Source organism: Toxotes jaculatrix, chromosome 3 (assembly GCF_017976425.1).
Source record: "Toxotes jaculatrix isolate fToxJac2 chromosome 3, fToxJac2.pri, whole genome shotgun sequence".
Classification (NCBI taxonomy): Eukaryota; Metazoa; Chordata; class Actinopteri; family Toxotidae; genus Toxotes; species Toxotes jaculatrix.
Genome location: NC_054396.1, coordinates 30,416,680 through 30,437,334, shown reverse-complemented (window position 1 = coordinate 30,437,334; position 20,655 = coordinate 30,416,680). Strand labels below are relative to the sequence as shown.

Sequence of the window (20,655 nt, the reverse complement as noted above, 5' to 3'; positions counted from 1 at the left end):
CTAATAGCAACAGCTCCGCCACATCTGGCTTACCAGGGGCTACTGAGGTGAATAATTTAGTGTTGTGAAGAAGCAGAGACATGGCCTTGAATGCAGAAGCAGAGGAATGCTGCAGATCAGGCCACAGCTACAGCGTTAGGAAACACGGCTGCTTCCTACCTGCTGCTTCCTACCTGCTGAGGACGGAGCAGGAGAAGGAGGGACTTTCTGAGGGACACAAGGACCCACAGCATATTAACCATGTACCAGTTTACAGCATCAGTAAATGAGATCCATAACAACTGTGTGTGAGTGTGAGGAGAGGAAATACACAACTGAAATCACCATTTACACAGCTGCAGTCACATTAGAGCTGTATATGTATATGTGTGTGTGTGTGTGTGTGTGTGTAGTTAGAAATCACTGACTCTGCTGCAGAGGCTGACCTGAACACTGAACCCAGCTGTGAACAGTCTCACGGCTCTGAATTTATGTGTATATGGGACCACGTCTACATAACACGGCACATTCTGGGACATTTCTCATGTCATTCCTCTGTTTAAGCTTTTTGGATGTCACGTAAAGCTGTTTGGTTAGGAGTTAGGATTTAGGTGTTAGGAGTTAGGAGTTAGGAGTTAGGATTTAGGGGTTAGGATTTAAGGGTTAGGAGTTAGGAGTTACATGTTTGATGCAGCGATCACATGCCAGCGATCACCTCTGGGTGAACACAGTGTAAACTGATGCTCGGATCAGACACTCACTCAGATCCAAACCAGCTCAGCTGGAGTCAGGGACGATGCGCGAGAGATTTGGAAACGTTATGACTCGACTCGACTTCACAGAAGCAGCGTCTCTTATAACTCTGCTTAATAATTCAACATCACTTTGCTCCTCAGCAAACAGGGACTGAAAGTATCTGAGGACAGCAGCCTGAGAGCACAGTGATGAAACACACAGGGCCAGAATATGGGACATATGATTCCTGACTCACCTTCGTGACGGCAGAGACCTGTCGTCTCTCCACAGTCTGAGACACTCGTGCTTCGTCCTTAATGAGACGTTTTATCATGTTCGCTCATTTTTAACTTCATAAGAATGAACTTCTGTCACTTTCTCTGCTTCCTTTGCATTTCAGTCAACGCCTGAGTCTGCAGCTGCACTCTGAGCTAAATGCTAAACATTTTAGCTTAGCACGTTAGCATACAGTTCCAGGATCAGGTTCCTGTGTCTCTCCTCCTCATCCTCACCACACACAGACACAGACAGACAGTCAGTAAGAAACAGGAGCTTTCACCCAGATTCACCTGGTCCTCATGTTTTAAACGCAGACAGTGCTGCTGGACTTTTCACTCACATTGAGCTGCAGGGTCTCGGTCCACTGTCCGATCACCCGGTATCCTGGCCCCGTCGTGTTGTTCCACTGGTACTGGAACAGATCGTAGCGTCCGGGGGCGTCGCCATTACGATTGAAAGTCACTGACGTACCAGCACTTCCTGTGGAGGAACAGTAGATCGGTCAAAACCAAACTCTGCTGAAATCAAACCTCCTCTGCTGCTGAGTGATTCAAAGAGCTGCAGTTAAAGTCTGAGAAGAAGAAGAAGAAGAAGAAGAAGAAGGAGGAGGAGGAGGAGAAGAAGAAGAAGAAGAAGGAGGAGGAGCCATTTGTGTGGATCAGAGATGCAGCAAAACAAGTTAATGAATTTATTCTACACTGATCCAGAACACTGTGATCTTTGGCTCCTGCTGGTCACTAACAAAGTATCTGTCACAGGCTGCTGCTGAAATGCACCCTGGGAATCGTAGTTGACTTCTCTCCTTCAGGTTTTCTGTCTGCAGGCGTCTTGTAGCTCTGTCAGACATTTTCTGACAGCTGTTGGTCTTTTGTTCTAATGTTTGAAGCAGGAGACTTTCACGCTGATCCACGACGTGAGGACAGAGACCTGTCAATGAAAACCGTCTCCTGTCCGTCTCCCCTCAGCCTTCAGCCTGGTGGACAGCACGCAGCCTGACTCTTTTTCTGAGACAGTGAAACAGAATCGCCTCTCAGGACGGGTTGTCTCTCTGACCTCCCTGTCCTCTGTGCACCCCCAGCTCTCTCCCTCTTTCATTATTCCTCTGTTCTTTTGTACCCTGTGATGCTTAAATTTAGATTGAGAGGGAGGGAGACAGAGACAGAGGGACAGAAGGAGGCTGATGGACAGAGGAGAGGGCACAGAGGGCACAGAGGACAGCGTCCTCCTCCTCAGCAGAAACAGACCGCTGAATTATTTCCACTTCACGTTTGTCGTCTCACTGTGCGATGGTGCACGCTCAGAAGCAGCCATGAACGCGCGTGTGTGTGTGTGTGTGTGTGTGTGCGGAGCACGTCTGTGGCTCCATGTTTGCGTGTTTGGTGGGATTTTCCGTGTCATGAGCTGAGCGAGGCTCTGCCTTAATGCAGGCGAGCTGCTGCTGAGTTCACTTCTCTGTCTGTTTCACTTTGTTTAATCTTTCTTCTAATTTCACTGTGGTGTGGACAATGTTCCAGCATTGTCCACAAACTGATTTCTTTTTCTGTGCAAACTTAGAATGAGCCTAAAACCAGCTGGATGGAAACGAGCTGCAGAGCCACGGCGACACGAAGACAGGAAGCCAGGTCCCAGCTGCAGGGAGGAGCCAGGCGTCCATCATCGTACATCAGAGCAGACAAAGACAGTGCGGTCTGTTCCTTACACTCCACAGCACCTGTCCCCTGCACGGAGAGCTCCACAGACCTGCTGCATCCACACGTCTTCTGCTGAGTGAAGGACGTACAACTGTCTGTGCTGTCACACAGTCGATGTCGAAGCTGTCGGCTGCAGCCTGTTTCACAGAGAGCTAAAGAAAGTGCACAGAGTTTCCCTCAAAGCTGAAGCAGCGAAGCTTCATCCCGTCCTCTGAGACAAAGCACGGCTAATGTTCAAATCCTCAAATCTGATCCAGGACTCGGGACTGAAAGCAATTAACTTCCAGGAAGTGGAGCAATTGTCTGGGATCCCAGGTACGAAACTGAAAAAGCAAACTGGTCCGTGTCACATCCCTGCTCCATTTCAGTTTTTTCACATGACACCGTTACAGCTCGTGCCGCCGCCGCCGAGGAAGACGAGGACGAAGGTTTGTGTGCCGGGTGTGAGAGCAGAGAGCAGCAGAGACGTTAAAGCTGAGGACGCTCAGCAGTCATTCCTCCCATCACCACACAACTGCCTCACATCAATACCTGGGTTACTAGCTAGCAGAGGCAGCACAGACCCACCTCCATATAAAATGGATTCTGTTTCTCAGTCGATATTTGGTTCATGTTTGTTTCAGTGGAAATTCTTCTGTGTGTGTCAGAGAGAAAACACTAACTGACTAACTCTGTGGGACATGTCCCACTGAACGCCGTCATTACTCCGTCAGTAAAAAGGAACCAGACTCAGCTTCTGTCTGCTGTAACGCTGCAGCCCGTCCTCGGTTTGGACAGATCATCGTCTCCGTCTCTTACTTCTGAAGCTCCACACCCTGTTGCTCTGTGATTTGCTGAACCCTCGGGTCCTTGGGGCTCGGGTGGTGGTTCTGTCCTGGCTCCTGGATCAATGAGCAGCCTGTCTCTCTGTGGGCGTCAGATCAGCAGTTCCAGGATCCTCAGATCTCGTGTCAAATCCTTTTTATTCTCTGAGACGTTTCACCGACGTTTCTTCGCTCTGACACTGTCTCTACGTCTCTTTGATTCAGTTATTTGCTCAGTTTCTTTTTATCTGCTTTGTAACTGAAGCACTTTGTAAACCTGCTCTTGAAGTGACGTGTGACTGAAGCTTCACTTACGTCAGCGGCGTCAAAAACTGTCCCACAAAGGGCCAACCAATGAAGAGCACACGGTTTGACCAATCAGCTGTCTGAAGACTGAGATCAGCTGATTAAATGAGTCCAGTCCTGCGGCCCTGTGTGGGACACGTTGGACGCCTCTGACTTATGTCTTCAAACCTGAACTAAATGAGTTTTTATCCACCGCATAGTGAACACAGAACTGGTACGTCATCACCTGTCCACAGGTAGCAGCTGCAGCTGATGACTCAGCACAAGCACAGATTTACACACACGGTCATTTCACACATCGCTATCAGAAAATTATTGATTAGAACTGATTTAATGGTGAGAGACAATAATCTGTGTCCTCGCCACACACACACACACACACACACGCACACACAGCTCCAGGCAGCAGAGTAAAGACAATAACATGGTGCTGCAGAGGACAGTTATAATAACACTGCACTTCGTTTGCATCTCGGCTGCAGAATGAAGCGTCTCACAGACCGACGGCTTCATAAAGTCTCTGCGTCTTCCATTATTGGACGTTTGAAAAGAGGAGTAGGTGATGAAACTCCTCAGGCAGTTTATGTTCCTAAATTTTTGAAGAGCCAGGAGCTTCACCACCTGCCACACTGTGTCCCCGGCTTCAATGAGAGCAGTCATTTTGTGCTATGGGGCAATAAAAGTCTTAATTATTGCCCCTTTAAGACCAGGACCATGTATCATCTCAATTTATAGCACCTGCTCCTTCTCCTTTAGTGCTCAGCTGCTCCACTCAGCAGAACCTCCTCATGGATTAAGACTAAAATCAGCGTCAACTTTGTTTTTCCAGAATTCTCCTGTTTAAGAAGTTTTTATTGTTTTCCAGCAGAAATCTGCTGAGGCTGTTTTTCATAGATCATCATTATTATTATCATCACAGTTACTGACTCACGGTTCACCTGTGGTTCATCTTGTTTTGTGAAACCCTGGATGAAATGTGTCGATCCTTTGTCGTACCAGCGTGTCGCAGCACGCCGCGCCTCGGGGGCAGACTCACTGCTCCCAGCTTCACTCTGACCTACATTCAGTTTTCACTTCACCTGATGCTGTGTTCTTTCAGGCCTGGAGCCACTCACCATTGAAGCTGACGCTGCGGATGTACTTGAGGAGCTTCTTCCCTCCAGCCAGGTCCATCTCCGGGCAGATGCCAGAGTTCTCCGGACACAGGTCCCTCTGCATGTTGTGGAGGGCGTGGGCCATGGCGTACACCGCATCGATCACAAACTGCACCTTTCCTTCCTGCTCGTACTTGGAATCGATGCCGATGCGTTCCTGACCTGAGAGACAGAGAGAGACAGGGACAGACAGAGAGAGACACAGAGAGACGACAGTGACCCAGAGGAACCAGGCTATTTACAGGGCTGCTCATGTCCACAGGTCCATTAAAGGTTTAACAAATCTGTTTCCAGGTTTTAGACTTCTTCTCTAATTTTTGTGTGAAATGTTGATTTGATTTTCTTTTTTTCCGACAGACTCGGACCAACAGGTCTCATCATACTGAAACATAAGTCTCTGTCTCATCATCATAAAAGCTGCTCAGTGAAAAATGTGATATCTCCCTCTGAAATGTGGCAGAGCAGAACATTAAATATCTGTTTGTTCTCAGAGTTCATCACATCGCTCAGCCTGTGTGTTACTGGGATCATGTAATATGAGCACAGCATTTACAGCAATGAGAAAGCTGTGTGTTAAAGGGGCAGTGAGACGGTGACCCAGCTGATCCGGACTGTGTCCTGTGGCCTCGCTGGTCTCACACATTCTGCTGCCAGTCAGAATTTTTCACTGCCTCTGAGACACGGCTGAGGGATGGTTCAGGTTATTTTATCCTGCGCAGAGCGAGAGGACCTGAAGTCTGACTCAGGTTCACGTGAGCAGTTTAAGGCCCACGGTTTTCTTCTGTACTCGGTCTCAGGTACTGATGCTCACAGCTCATAAAAACTCATAAACAACAGGAACTGAGTGAACTCAGCTGTGATTCACACAAGAACCCTCAGTCTGTGTGAAGCACATTCATCATCATATGTTTGGGTATTTTCAGTCACAGTGTTCTGTTCTGTCAGTGAAACACAGGCTTTAGCTGAGTTGTTAGAGTCAGAGTCAGAGTCACTCCCGCCCTGTGATCCAGATCTCAGGCCTGGACCGGATCAGATCCAGATCTGAAGCTGGAAGCAGCTGCTGAATAACAGTGTACTGCAGCGTTACCACGGTAACCATGGGTGTCGCCAGATCAATATGGGCTGGAATTTAAAAGGCTCGTGAACCCAGTGCTGGTTTCATGACGATGGAACTTGACCAGTGAACAGATCAGAGAGCAGTCGTGAGCTCTGATGTCAGATCTGCAGATGCTGTCAGAGGCTTCAGAGTCAAACTCGCACAGCGTGCAGACCCCACCCACACCTCCACATTTCTCTTCTTCCGGTCGTCTTCATTGTCACTTTAGTTGCTTTAAGTGACTGACAGTCACCTGTCTCAGGGGGAGGGGTTTGACACCACCCCCGTTCTCTGTGACGTCCTGTTCCTTCAGAGTTGTCCCCTCTGGACTCCTCACATAAGTTTTGGACGGTAAAGTTTTCTGTGTTCAGTCACGCAGACGTTTCTCTCTCTGAGCGTCGACCCTCTGCTCCCTGACCCTGACTCTTCCCTCTCAGCTGATCCTCTGTGTTGCTTCATCCAAACACTGCACATTATTATTGGCTTATTCAGAGCGAGTGCAGCTCTGAAATCATGGGAGACTCCACGCTGGAACCTCAGGTCAGAGAAAGCTCCTGTTATCCAGGATTAGCTGTTTTTCACAGGCTGTTTGTTCCTGCTGCTGCTGAGAAGGACGTTTTCCTCCACAGTGTATTTTTAGACGACGCGTGCATCGCAGTGTGATCGCACACGACTCTTCATGAAAACAACAGCAATGTTTACTGTTACTGTAGCTCAAGAAACAAGCAGTGAAAAGACAAAGACTCAGATGCAGAGCTGTCCCAGTGTGTGTTCAGTTCTCTGCTTAGATCCACACAAACCATGGAGAGGAGAATCCCAGGAGAACAGAAACACTTTGCTTCAGTCGTGGGGTAATGTGCCTCGCAGCAACAAGCCGCATACACTAACCACACACAATAACTGTACACGCTAACCGCACACGCTAACCACACACAATAACCGCACACAATAACTGTACACGCTAACCGCACACGCTAACCACACACAATAACCGTACACGCTAACCGCACACACTAACCACACACAATAACCGCACACGCTAACCGCACACACTAACCACACACAATAACCGCACACGCTAACCGCACACTCTAACCGCACACAATAACCGTACACGCTAACCACACACAATAACCACACACAATAACCACACACAATAACCGCACACGCTAACCGCACACTCTAACCGCACACACTAACCACACACAATAACCGCACACGCTAACCGCACACTCTAACCGCACACAATAACCGTACACGCTAACCACACACAATAACCACACACAATAACCGCACACAATAACTGCACACGCTAACCACACACAATAACCACACACACACTAACCACATACAATAACTGCACACGCTAACCACACACAATAACCACACACACACTAACCACACACAATAACCGCACACACTAACCACACACAATAACTGCACACGCTAACCACACACAATAACCGCACACGCTAACCGCACGCGCTAACCACACACAATAACTATACACGCTAACCGCACACACTAACCACACACAATAACTGTACACGCTAACCGCACACGCTAACCGCACACGCTAACCACACACAATAACCACACACAATAACCGCACACACTAACCCCACACAATAACCACACACAATAACCGCACACGCTAACCACACACAATAACCACACACAATAACCACACACAATAACCGCACACGCTAACCACACACAATAACCACACACAATAACCGCACACGCTAACCGCACGCGCTAACCACACACAATAACTATACACGCTAACCGCACACACTAACCACACACAATAACTGTACACGCTAACCGCACACGCTAACCGCACACGCTAACCACACACAATAACCACACACAATAACCGCACACACTAACCCCACACAATAACCACACACAATAACCGCACACGCTAACCACACACAATAACCACACACAATAACCACACACAATAACCGCACACGCTAACCACACACAATAACCACACACAATAACCGCACACGGTAACCGCACGCGCTAACCACACACAATAACTATACACGCTAACCGCACACACTAACCACACACAATAACTGTACACGCTAACTGCACACGCTAACCGCACACGCTAACCACACACAATAACTGTACACACTAACTGCACACACTAACCGCACACGCTAACCACACACAATAACTGTACACGCTAACCGCACACACTAACCACACACAATAACTGTACACGCTAACCGCACACGCTAACCACACACAATAACCGTACACCCTAACCGCACACACTAACCACACACAATAACCGCACACGCTAACCGCACACTCTAACCGCACACACTAACCACACACAATAACCGCACACTCTAACCGCACACAATAACCGTACACGCTAACCACACACAATAACCACACACAATAACCGCACACACTAACCGCACACAATAACCGCACACGCTAACCACACACAATAACCACACACAATAACCACACACAATAACCGCACACGCTAACCGCACGCGCTAACCACACACAATAACTGTACACGCTAACCGCACACACTAACCACACACAATAACTGTACACGCTAACCACACACACACTAACCGCACACACTAACCGCACACGCCAACCGCACACGCTAACCGTACACACTGTTGTTTTGTTATTCTTACAGAAGTTTTCTGAGATGTCCTGCTGGCTCAGCAGGCTGATGCACACCCTGACCTGCGTCTCTGTGTCTCTGACGGTCACGGTTCCACGTCCTCTCCAGGATTTGTTCTGAAATGAAGCTGAATCTGAAGAATTTGGGAACAAAGTGTAGCATCGCGTTTCTCCGCTGCGCCTGTAACAACAGCAGCACTGTGTGGGAGAGAGGGATCTGCACGCCTGGGAAGCAGAGATCTACACGGTGTCACAGCCTGTGGACAGACATGTGACGGCGACTCAAACACGTGAACAGCAGAAATACACAGTGACTCAGATTCAGCGTGTTCCTCAGGTGCAGACTGCTAACAGGAGAAGACACGCTAACGCAGGCTGATTACTCATTTAGCTGAGTTTACAAAGATCACGCAGACAGTTAGTGAAAGAAGGTGAACGCAGAGTGGGCGGGGCTTACACACACAGGCTGCGGGAAAAGAAATTACCCTCAGTGTCTCTATCACTGAATCCACAAAACAGAACAATAACAACATCCCTGCTTTGTGAAATCCCTTCAGGCTGCAGCTCCACTGCTCTGTCTTCTGCTCAGACATTTATTTAATGCATGAGAGTGAATCCACTGTTTCCCTGAAACATCAGCTGAATAAATCCCATGAACCCCGCTGCTCGTCCGCCGTGTGTCCTCATCGAAACTGTGACGAAAAATCTTCTCTGACGTAACAACAAGAGATACAGGGCAACTACAACTGAATGAAGAAGTGACCTTTGAAAACCAGAACTATGATGAAATGTTTTAAAACTAAACAATACTGTGAAAGACAAAAGGACAAATGAAGTTATGACTGACTGAATCCTTCAGAATCACAGACTGTGGCTCTGATCCGTTTCCTCCAGCAGCCAATCAGAGTTTGACCTGCTGCTCTGACTCGGTTCATCCACAGTCCACGGAGAGCGAAACAGCTGAGACCAACTGTGGAAACATTTAGCAAAGCTAAGCTAACGCAGAAATCTGTGGATGACACGTAACGTTACTATCAGACGGACATACTGTGATCAGAGGAACAAGTACACAACAGACAGGTGAGAGCTGTAACCATGGTAACTGTACACAACTGACAGGTGACAGCTGTAACCATGGTAACTGTACACAAATGACAGGTGGCAGCTGTAACCATGGTAACTGTTCACAAAAGACAGGTGACAGTTTAACCTCAAAACAGTCAAAGACATAAAAATAAAAAACGTAATAAACATTCATTTTCATTATTTTATGCTTAAAACATAAAACACCTTGACCTGCTAACAGTTCAGCTACGACATAAAACATTAGCAGGTAGAGACACAGTGGAGACGAGTGGACAGAGGACATCTGACAGAGAACAGCGGCCTAAAACCATTTCCTCAGAGAGTGACAGCGGCTGGCTGCTGGGGGCTGGAGCAGGTACGGCACAGAAACAACCTGCATTCACGTTCAGTTCCACCTCACTCACAACTTTCACCCTCCGTCAGAGCGGCTGAACGAGAGCGGCTGAATGTGAGCGGCTGAACGAGAGCGGCTGAACATGAGCGGCCTCACACGCCGCCATCAAAATCAGACAGGAAGAAAAGCGGTGCGGTGGTTGTGTTCGGTGCTCGTCTTTGTTGTGCCGTCTCATAAATAAATAATGAGAGGAGTCAAATGGAAGAGGCAATTTGGCCGAGGACGAGAGAAACACAGAAGGAGACGTGCTGTGGAGGCGACTCCCAAACAGTCTCATTACAGGCAGAGGAGCAGCTGAACTAGCCAGGCAGCTAATAGCACGACATCAGGAGCCTGTTAGCGCCACAAACCCCCCCCACAAACGCTCGCTTCAACACTGAACATTATCATTATGCTGTGTTTGACACAGTATTTACACTCATCCTCTCCCACCCTCTGATCAGAGGACGCAGAGCGATCAGGACGTCTGCTGGGGACATCTGAGTTTGTTGGTCATTTGTAAATGAGCAGACACGTCAGACGCTGACACACATAGCTCATCTGCTGTAGCTGCAGTTGTTTCTAAGCTCAGCCTCGACCTGAGGTCCAAAAAAACACAACCTCACAACCATCGCCTGATCTCAGGTCGAGGCTGAGTCTGTGGGTGATCTGCTCCTGATGATTTACAACCAATTTCAGCAAATGATCGTTTGTATTAGAGGCTAAATTGAAAGCAGCTGTTTTAGAGTTTTAGTTGTCAGAGAATTACTGTGGAAACGAGCAGATCTAACAAATCAGAGAACGAGATTAAGTGACAGGAGTGTAACAGTGCAACAGCTCGACAGTCACATCCGAGTTTTTTCCTCTTAGTCCTGAAAGACCCATAAATCCTCTGTGTTCTCACAGCACAGTGATTAACACAGTGAGTAACACAGTGAGTAGCACAGTGAGTAACACAGTGAGTAGCACAGTGATTAGCACAGTGATTAACACAGTGAGTAACACAGTGAGTAGCGCAGTGATTAACACAGTGAGTAACAGTAAGTAACACAGTGAGTAACACAGTGAGTAGCACAGTGAGTAACACAGTAAGTAACAGTAACACAGTGAGTAACACAGTGAGTAGCACAGTGAGTAACACAGTAAGTAACAGTAACACAGTGAGTAACACAGTGAGTAACAGTAACACAGTGAGTAGCGCAGTGAGTAACACAGTGAGTAGCACAGTGAGTAGCGCAGTGATTAACACAGTGAGTAGCACAGTAACACAGTGAGTAACACAGTGAGTGACACAGTGAGTGACAGTGAGTAACACAGTGAGTGACACAGTGAGTAGCACAGTAACACAGTGAGTAGCACAGTGAGTGACAGTGAGTAACACAGTGAGTGACACAGTGAGTGACACAGTGAGTGACAGTGAGTGACACAGTGAGTGACACAGTAACACAGTGAGTAGCACAGTGATTAACACAGTGAGTAGCACAGTGATTAACACAGTGAGTAGCACAGTGAGTAACACAGTGAGTAGCACAGTGATTAGCACAGTGATTAACACAGTGAGTAGCACAGTGAGTAACGCAGTGAGTAGCACAGTGAGTAACCCTAACAGTCACATCCGAGTTTTTTCCTCTTAGTCCTGAAAGACCCATAAATCCTCTGTGTTCTCACAGCACAGTGAGTAACGCAGTGAGTAACACAGTGAGTAACGCAGTGAGTAGCGCAGTGAGTAACGCAGTGAGTAGCGCAGTGAGTAGCGCAGTGAGTAACGCAGTGAGTAGCGCAGTGAGTAGCGCAGTGAGTAACGCAGTGAGTAACGCAGTGAGTAGCGCAGTGAGTAACGCAGTGAGTAGCGCAGTGAGTAACGCAGTGAGTAACAGTGAGTAGCACAGTGAGTAACACAGTGAGTAACACAGTGAGTAACGCAGTGAGTAGCACAGTGAATAACGCAGTGAGTAACGCAGTGAGTAGCGCAGTGAGTAACGCAGTGAGTAACACAGTGAGTAGCGCAGTGAGTAACACAGTGAGTAACACAGTGAGTAGCACAGTGAGTAACGCAGTGAGTAGCACAGTGAGTAACCCTAACACAGTGAGGAACACAGTGAGGAACACAGCTTCACTGGGTTAAAGCCAGGTTTCATTTCCTGTTTGATCTGAAGTCAAACCGTGCGTCTCATCTGTAGAAGCACAGAAACAACATCAGCTAATGGAGCCAAACCATTTGAACCAGATGTCCCATTAATTTTAGTTCTGCATGACCCTCGCTGCAGTTCTGCTAAATGGGTTAATAACACAAATAGTTGCCCCAGTTGTTGTAGTGAAATGATGTTTGGGGCATTAGTTAAAGAAACAGGTCAGCCTGAGGAAAAAGCTGCAGCGTGTCTCCGCCTGCATCATCGTCCTCTTCCTCCGTTCATCACATGATTCCACAAACAGAAGAATCAGTGTGAACTGAAATCACACGTTAGCTGTGGACGACAGCAGCAGAGGAAAATCATCCAGGCTCCACATGAAAGTAACAGTAACTGCAGAGCATCGTGTGATAGGCTCACAGCCGCTGTGACCTCTGACCCACGAGTACTCAGTGAGTACTACTACAACAACACTACACTAACTATGACTGCACGCCCACAGGAAGCTGCTGTGGCAGAGAGGATGGAGGGCCATGGTCCCTGTTTCCTGTGTTCATCGTTGTCAGTGTGACTCTGATCAGAAAACACAGACACAGACCAAAACTGAATCCTGAAACCAGTTCTGCTCCGTCTGCAGCGTGTTCTCACAGGAACCGTCTCAGTTTGTCAGAACTGTTTCTGAGTCTGAACCCAGGCTGTGTGTGTGTGTGTGTGTGTGAAACTGTGTGTGTGTGTGTGTGTGTGTGTGAAACTGTGTGTGCGAAACTGTGTGTGTGTAACTGTGTGTGTGTGTGTGTGTGTGTGTGTGTGTGTGTGTGCGTGAAACTGTGTGTGCAAAACTGTGTGTGTGAAACTGTGTGTGTGAAACTGTGTGTGTGTAACTGTGTGTGTGTGTGTGAAACTGTGTGTGTGTGTAACTGTGTGTGTGTGTAACTGTGTGTGTGTGTGTGTGTGTGTGTGTGTGTGTGTGAAACTGTGTGTGTGTACTAACCAGCTTCGGGCCCATTAAGGACAGGGGATGAATTCATTGGTTAATTACCTTTAATAACTGTTGTCTTGTGATCAGTGATCTAATGCTCTAATGGGTGCAGTCTATAACCTGCTGCATCACCTGTTTCACAAGCCGAATGCTCCTGACTGCTTCCTGAATTACAGAAATCACACACTGTACATTTAAATCATTTTCTGTTTGAGTTCTTAATCCCTGACAGTCGAGGCCGTAAACACAGTTATACAGTACAAATTATCCCACAGAGGCAAATATAATGACTTTATCTTTTAAATGGATAACACCAGTGCAATCAGGCAGCATAAAACCACAGTGTGTGACAAACGGTCGACTGTAACGTCGCCGCTGAGTAAACCTCCTCTAAACAAACCAAAGCCAGCCTAATGCTGCAGCATGTGGCAGCTTTATCACAGCAATAACAGCTGATACACGCTTCTTCACTGAGATCACGTGATCTGAGACACAGACTCTGCAGCACATGAAACTGCACTCTTCTTCTTCTTTTATTTTTCTACAGCTCCTGTAAAAGCGTGTGGAGCGGTGTGGTGTGGATCCGTCCATTGATCCTGCTCAGGGTCACAGAGGACTGCAGCTTGTTGATACTGTATATGTTGGAATGAACACGCTTTATTACCTGTTCATTTTTCTGAAACAGGTAACAGGAGGGAAGTGGAGAGGAGATCCATGTGGACTGAAACATCTCTGTGGCAGCGCTCGGTGAAACGACGCTCCTCTGTCAGCCGGCTGTTTGAATCTGAAGGCAGGAAACTGATGATTTCTGTTTCCTGTTTCTGAGGATTCACTGGTCATCGGTTCATCATGGCTTCCTCACAGAGATGATGAGGACACAGATCTAAGGTTTGGTCCTGAGCGAACAGGTGATGTCTCACCTGATCACAGTGCTGATCATCACACTGACGCCGCTTTCACATCCTCCATCGCTCAGATTTTCCTCTGCAGGCTGAGGCTCCACCTCAGTGAGCTGCTCATCTCTCATCCTAAAATAATGATCATTGCTCTGTGTTCATGTAACAAAGGAGCCCTGACCTCTACACAGTTCATCTAATATACATTTAACAGTATATTTCATACTGACACACAGTTAACCCTGCAGCAGTGAGCTGCATGAGGATGAGCTGAGCAGTGAGTTTGGGGTTTTCCTGCCTCAGTCATCAGGGTGGATTCATGGAGCTGTCTGTCGTCTCCGTGCTGCTTTCAGGACACAGGAAGTCAGTCATCCCGAAGTGGCACAGAAGGCGTGTACATGATGTAATTCGCCTCGGGGAGCGAGGTGAAGCGGGGCGGGGCGAGGGGTGGTGGGGTGTGGCGAAGGGAGGCAGGGCGAGGTGAGGCGGGGCGGGGCGAGGGGAGGCGGGGCGAGGGGAGGTAGGGTGAGGTGAGGCGGGGCGGGGCGAGGGGTGGTGGGGTGAGGTGAGGTGAGGCAGGGGAGGGGGGGGCAGGGCGGGGGAGGGGGGGGCAGGGCGGGGGAGGGGGGGGCAGGCCGGGGCAGCAGAGACGATGGGTGCTTTGGTAAAAACCCAACAGAAACAGACTTTTTGAATAAATGATCACAACCTTCACGAAGCCTTTGCTGCACCACTCCTCCTCCTGTACACACACGTCTATACGCACAAAGACACATGACTGTATGCACACACACGAACCCTGCAGTTGGTTATCACACACACACACACACACACGTACCTGTGCACTTCCTGCTGCTCTCGTCTTTCTTGGACGAGCTCATCAGCTTGCAGTTGAAGTTCTCCTCCCAGTACTCAGCGAACCACACGTTCCTCCGGTTGTTCTCCAGAGTCCGTGACGTGAAATACGCATCGAACCCTGAAAGGCAACAAACAACAGGTCAACAAAACAAAGGTGTGTTTATCAGGCTTCAGCACCCACACAGCAGATCCTGTGAGACCGTACTGAGGGTGACAGCAGCACCCGTGTGCTCTGATCACCAAACACATGACAGGTGGAAGGTAGGAGACAGGTTCTAACATCATGTGACCATCACACAATACGTCACCAAGGCCTCTGGCATGAACACACTGATTAATATCAGCTGAACGCGCCTCGTTGACTCACACAGGCGCACAGTGTGTACAGGACCCCACAGAGAGAAACACACAGACATTTACTGATAACAAAGCTGAGTCCTGGAGTCTGAGCACTGAACCACTCACACCAAGAACGGCTTCATCAGGCTGTAGCAGCTTCAGAGCAGTGGGACGCTCTGAGCCTGAGCTCTGAGCTCTGAGCTCTGAGCCTGAGCTCTGAGTCTGAGCTCTGAGCTCGAGTTCTGAGCCTGAGCTCTGAGCCTGAGCTCTGAGCCTGAGTCTGAGCTCTGAGCCTGAGCTCTGAGCCTGAGTCTGAGTTCTGAGCCTGAGCTCTGAGCCTGAGCTCTGAGCTCTGAGCCTGAGCTCTGAGCTCTGAGTCTGAGCTCTGAGCCTGAGTCTGAGCTCTGAGCCTGAGCTCTGAGCTCGAGTTCTGAGCCTGAGCTCTGAGCCTGAGCTCTGAGTCTGAGTCTGAGCTCTGAGCCTGAGCTCTGAGTCTGAGCTCTGAGCTCGAGTTCTGAGCCTGAGCTCTGAGCCTGAGCTCTGAGCCTGAGTCTGAGTTCTGAGCCTGAGCTCTGAGCCTGAGCTCTGAGCTCTGAGCCTGAGCTCTGAGCCTGAGCTCTGAGCTCTGAGCTCTGAGTCTGAGCTCTGAGCCTGAGTCTGAGCTCTGAGCTCTGAGCCTGAGCTCTGAGCTCTGAGCTCTGAGTTCTGAGCCTGAGCTCTGAGCTCTGAGTCTGAGCTCTGAGCCTGTTCTGTGATATTTTAAATCCTGATCCTTATCAAATCACTCCAGAGTGAAAACTGGATAAAAAAAAAAAAAACATTAGCAATCGAGTCAGAATTCATTCATTCATTTCTTTGTTGACAGCTTCGTCTCCTCCAGTCTGTCTCTCAGATCCTCACAATACTCAGTACAGGAAATTGACTTAGAAGCAGAGGAGTCCTTTATCTGAAGAACTGCACTTAATCATCTTCCTATTCTCCCTAAGTGTCGTCTTGAGGATGACGGGCAGCGGCGCCTCCTCTCTGTCACTGATACTGCTGAGTCGTCCCTGACACTCCGAGACGACGGAGACACCACGCTTCCATCTTCATCATTTCTGACAGGATAAAATTAGGATCTTCACCTCTATAAGCTTCTGAATGGAGCTCCAAGTCAATCGATTAGGAGAAGATGAGGTGGGGGTGGTGGAGGGGGTTAGAGGCAGACGTACAGAAACAGAACTGACGACGAGAATAAAAGGCCCCCTGTCAGGGGCCTCGTCCTGTCAGGGGCCTCGTCCTGTCAGGGGCCTCCTCCTGTCAGGGGCCTCCTCCTGTCAGGGGCCTCGTCCTGTCAGGGGCCTCCTCCCAGAGACAGCACAGAGACAGAGAAAGTAAAACCAGGCCACAGCCACGACGAGCACGTCCGCATCTCAGCAAACTCGGGGACTGAAGACGATGTTCTGTCCCGGTCTCTGTGGACCACAGAGGGACGGCTGTGCTGCTGCTTTTTTTTGAGGTGAGAATAATGAATATAAACTCACACGGTACGTTAACACTCAGTCCATCAGCTGTGGACGCAGCTCAGTCTCTCCTCACACTGAACAACTGAACATTAAACTGTGTCCGACTGAAGGGCAGATTATTCGTGGAGCATCTCCCCGCAGCCTCAGAGAAAACTAAATTACAAATGTCCTTGTAATTACTCTTTGGAAAGAAGCATGCAGCAGTGTGCAGGGCGTACGCTGGAAAACGTGGGGATTCAACAATAACTGCAGCTGGGTGTAACCTCAAGGGCGAACGCGGCGTTTGATCTTAATTCATATGAATCCCTGATGGGACTTAGCCTACTTTACGGAGCATATGATGTCAGATCTGCGTTTGTCTCTGGGTCCTGAGGAGAAGCTGCGGCGCCACTGAGCAGAATAACAACCACCCAAACTACTGTCTGACAAACACCACGAACAGAGCGTTACAGGAACGTGCAGCTCGACTTTCCTGCGTCACATCCTGCAGCCGTCTGAAGCTGGATGGTTTCACACCTGCCAGCACACTGAAACACACCTGTACCTGTGTGTGTGTGTGTGTGAGGCTCCAGCCTTTATTATGAATGAATGAAGGAAAATCTTTCATTCATGTGTCACAGGCCTAAAGACACTACTCATATCAGAAGAAAGAAAGCCATGGATACATGTGTCAGACGTGTCAAACGTGTGTCAAACACATCATATCGGACATGTCAGAGATAAAACAAAAAATACAACAAATAAATAAACAAACTAAGTTTTTGCTGTGAACCAAACCTGTAACTCCGCAGACATCTGAACTGTTTGCTCAGTCTGTTTTCATGTTAATGAACCTGTTCTTCACACGGCTCCGTCACCGTGACGCGGTGACCAGCAGAGCAGGTCATGTGACAGGTATGAATGACAAGGACTCTGTCGTTATGCTTTGGAGGACTGCTCCTGACATGCTCCGTTAGCTGCTGAGGGCTAAAACACGACGTGATAAAAGGGCAGTTGGCCAAAAGCACGACTGAACATTAATTAGAAACCCGCCCAGCACGAGTTTCCTGCAGCCTCGCTGGGCGAAAACTCGTTCAGTGGCCGCGCGCTGCCCCGAACCTTTGAGCCAGGCTGCTGCAGCGTGTCGTTAAAAATAAGAATTCCAGACATAAGTTCCTGTTGTTTTCTGTAATTGCTCTCAGCTCTAACACTTCACCAATACATCCATCATTATTCAAGCCATGTGTGTCTCCACAGCTCTGTGGCTGTGTTGTCCGGTGCTGCAGATAATACAAAGCTAATTACTGAAGAAGCTCCACTACACAAAAGCCGTGTTTGGACAGCAGGGTTTACCAGGCCCGGCTCACACTGTGATTCACTTTCTGTCAGAACAAACAAACCTCTTCTAACGCCAGAGCTTTTCAGACTGAGACGCAGTCACCACAGACAGAGGGAGGCCGGTCAGGTGACAAGGACAGGTGCATGCAGGTGTTCTCGCTGACACGGTCAGCAGAGGTATGTGCGTTTGACACTCAGCTCCCAATCACTGCAATCTGCCAAAAATCAGACCTTAGATAGATCCGGATACACAGACACGAACAGATTTTTAGATTCAGTGTGACTGGTGTCCGTCCTGCAGAACTTCATTCAGAATCCTGCTGTTTTTAAGTTTCCCTCAGTGTCACAGTGATCCAGTGAGAGGAGTCTGTTCCTCCATGGTTCACTGCAGACAGGAGCTGATCACAGCTGGTTCAGCTGCTGTTACTGGGACAGTCTGATAAAACGTGAATATATAAAGTAAAAATTCAAACAGCATAACTCACTGAATCGATGCCCCTCCCCCAAAACACCTTGTTGAATGTATTTATGTAGAATAAGGTATTTAGCACAGCTGGCAGCTCCGATCAGACAGAGAAACACAGCAAATGTTGTTTAGAGGGAAAATGTGTGACAGAAATAACGAGTAAATGTACAAAGTGGCAAAGGAAACTCGGTGCCTTCACATCCCCGCGGTCTGCTGCTGCAGCTCGCTCACTGAGAAAAGTCGGAGGTTTTCTGGGTCAGGGATTTCACTGTGCGATGTAAAGACTGTCAGACTGTTGTGGCGTGTTATCTCAGTGAATTAGCACCGACACGGAGTCAAACCCTGGCACAGACCGAAGCCTGAGAGTTTCAGGGTCAGGCGCTGTGACTGTGAGTCTGTCACTGTTTCAGACAGCAACGTGTTCACTCGGTTTGTTTTTCATTTTCCTTTAAAGCCAGTTTTCGAGCACATTTTGTTTTCTTTGTAAAGCAGTGCCAGCGTGAGAGCGAGCAGCAATTTATTTCCAGCTGACACAGCTGCAAAACAAAAACTCCACAAGTCCTTGAATTTAACAGAGAATCTGAAAACGCTTTGTTAGAAAAAAAAAAAAAAAAACACGGGGAAACATTTTCCAAAACAGATAATTAATAGCTACTGAGTCTGAAATGAAAGGTGCTGGTTTGGCCTTTAAACTTCATTTCATCAAACAAACCTGAAAATTCACTTCATTCTAAAACTGAGTCCATGACACCTGAGTCAGAGATGTCAGCAGCCAATCAGGAGACAGGATTTTATAACTGAGCGGCTCAAAGCACACCCGGTCACTGTTAGAACTGTAAAGATGTGGACCAGTGATGCAGTGGCAGAACTGCAGGGCTGTCTGGAGGCCACAGACATGAGCATTTTTAAAGAAACCACGGACAATATTCATGAGTATGCAGACACTGTGAGCAGCTACATTGACTGGTGCACCTCCATATGCATCCCTGTTCGGACTATTCGTACTTATCCCAACCAGAAGCCCTGGTTTAATGCGGATATACGAAACAAGATCAGAGACCGGTGCGCAGCCTTCCAGTCAGGAGACATAGAGGGCTACAAAGTCGCCCGATATGAGCTCCAAAAAGCCATCAAAACAGCAAAGAGGTCGTACACCCAGAGACTGGAGAGCTGCTACAGGGAACACAACACCAGGAGCATGTGGCAGGGGATAAAGGCAATCACTTGCTACAGGAAGGACACAAATGGAACTACCACCAGGAACACCCCCGAACCAGACAACCTCAACAGTTTTTATGCCAGATTTGATTTGCACAATAAAGACATCCCCTTCAAGGTCCCCCCCAACCCAGAGGAGACTCCACTCCAGGTGTCACACACACAGGTTCTCAGGGCTCTGAGGCAGGTGAACCCCCGCAAGGCGGTAGGACCGGACTGTGTGGCGCCAAGGGTACTGAAGGAATGTGCAGTACAGCTGGCAGAGGTATACACGGACATCTTCAACACCTCTCTCTCACAGCAAACAGTCCCTCGCATATTCAAATCCTCCATCATAGTCCCAGTCCCCAAAAAAGCACACACAACCACAATGAACGACTTCAGACCTGTGGCTCTCACTTCTGTTGCCATGAAGTGTTTAGAGAAGCTGGTCCTGAAGCACGTCAACTCTGCCGTTCCAGTGTCTGTAGACCCCTTCCAGTTTGCCTACTGCCCGAATAGATCAGCAGACGACGCAGTGGCCCTCACGCTGCACTACATCCTCCAACACCTGGATGGTCCCAACACCTACGCCCGGCTCCTGTTCCTGGACTACAGCTCAGCCTTCAACACCATCAGGCCGATGAAGCTCACTGAAAAGCTGGCTGACCTCGGAATACCAACACCCACCCGCAACTGGATTCTGGACTTTCTCACAGACAGACCACAGGTTGTGAGGATGGGGAGGAAGGTCTCTGCTGAGCTTACAGTGAGCACAGGAACCCCACAGGGCTGCTGCC

At 48.5% G+C, this 20,655-nt stretch overlaps 1 protein-coding gene across 2 annotated transcripts in view; it reads right to left on the bottom strand.

Moving 5' to 3' along the window:
- Nucleotides 1–20,655, bottom strand: part of LOC121179727 (metabotropic glutamate receptor 7) — a 143,105-nt gene that overhangs the window by 32,673 nt on the left and 89,777 nt on the right. For both annotated transcript variants that reach the window (XM_041034719.1, XM_041034720.1), the window contains exons 5-7: nt 15,012–15,149; nt 4,909–5,109; nt 1,334–1,473 (exon numbers count right to left, since the gene is read on the bottom strand). In XM_041034719.1, coding sequence (XP_040890653.1) covers nt 1,334–1,473; nt 4,909–5,109; nt 15,012–15,149 — 479 coding nt within the window. The remainder of the gene's footprint in view (nt 1–1,333; nt 1,474–4,908; nt 5,110–15,011; nt 15,150–20,655) is intronic.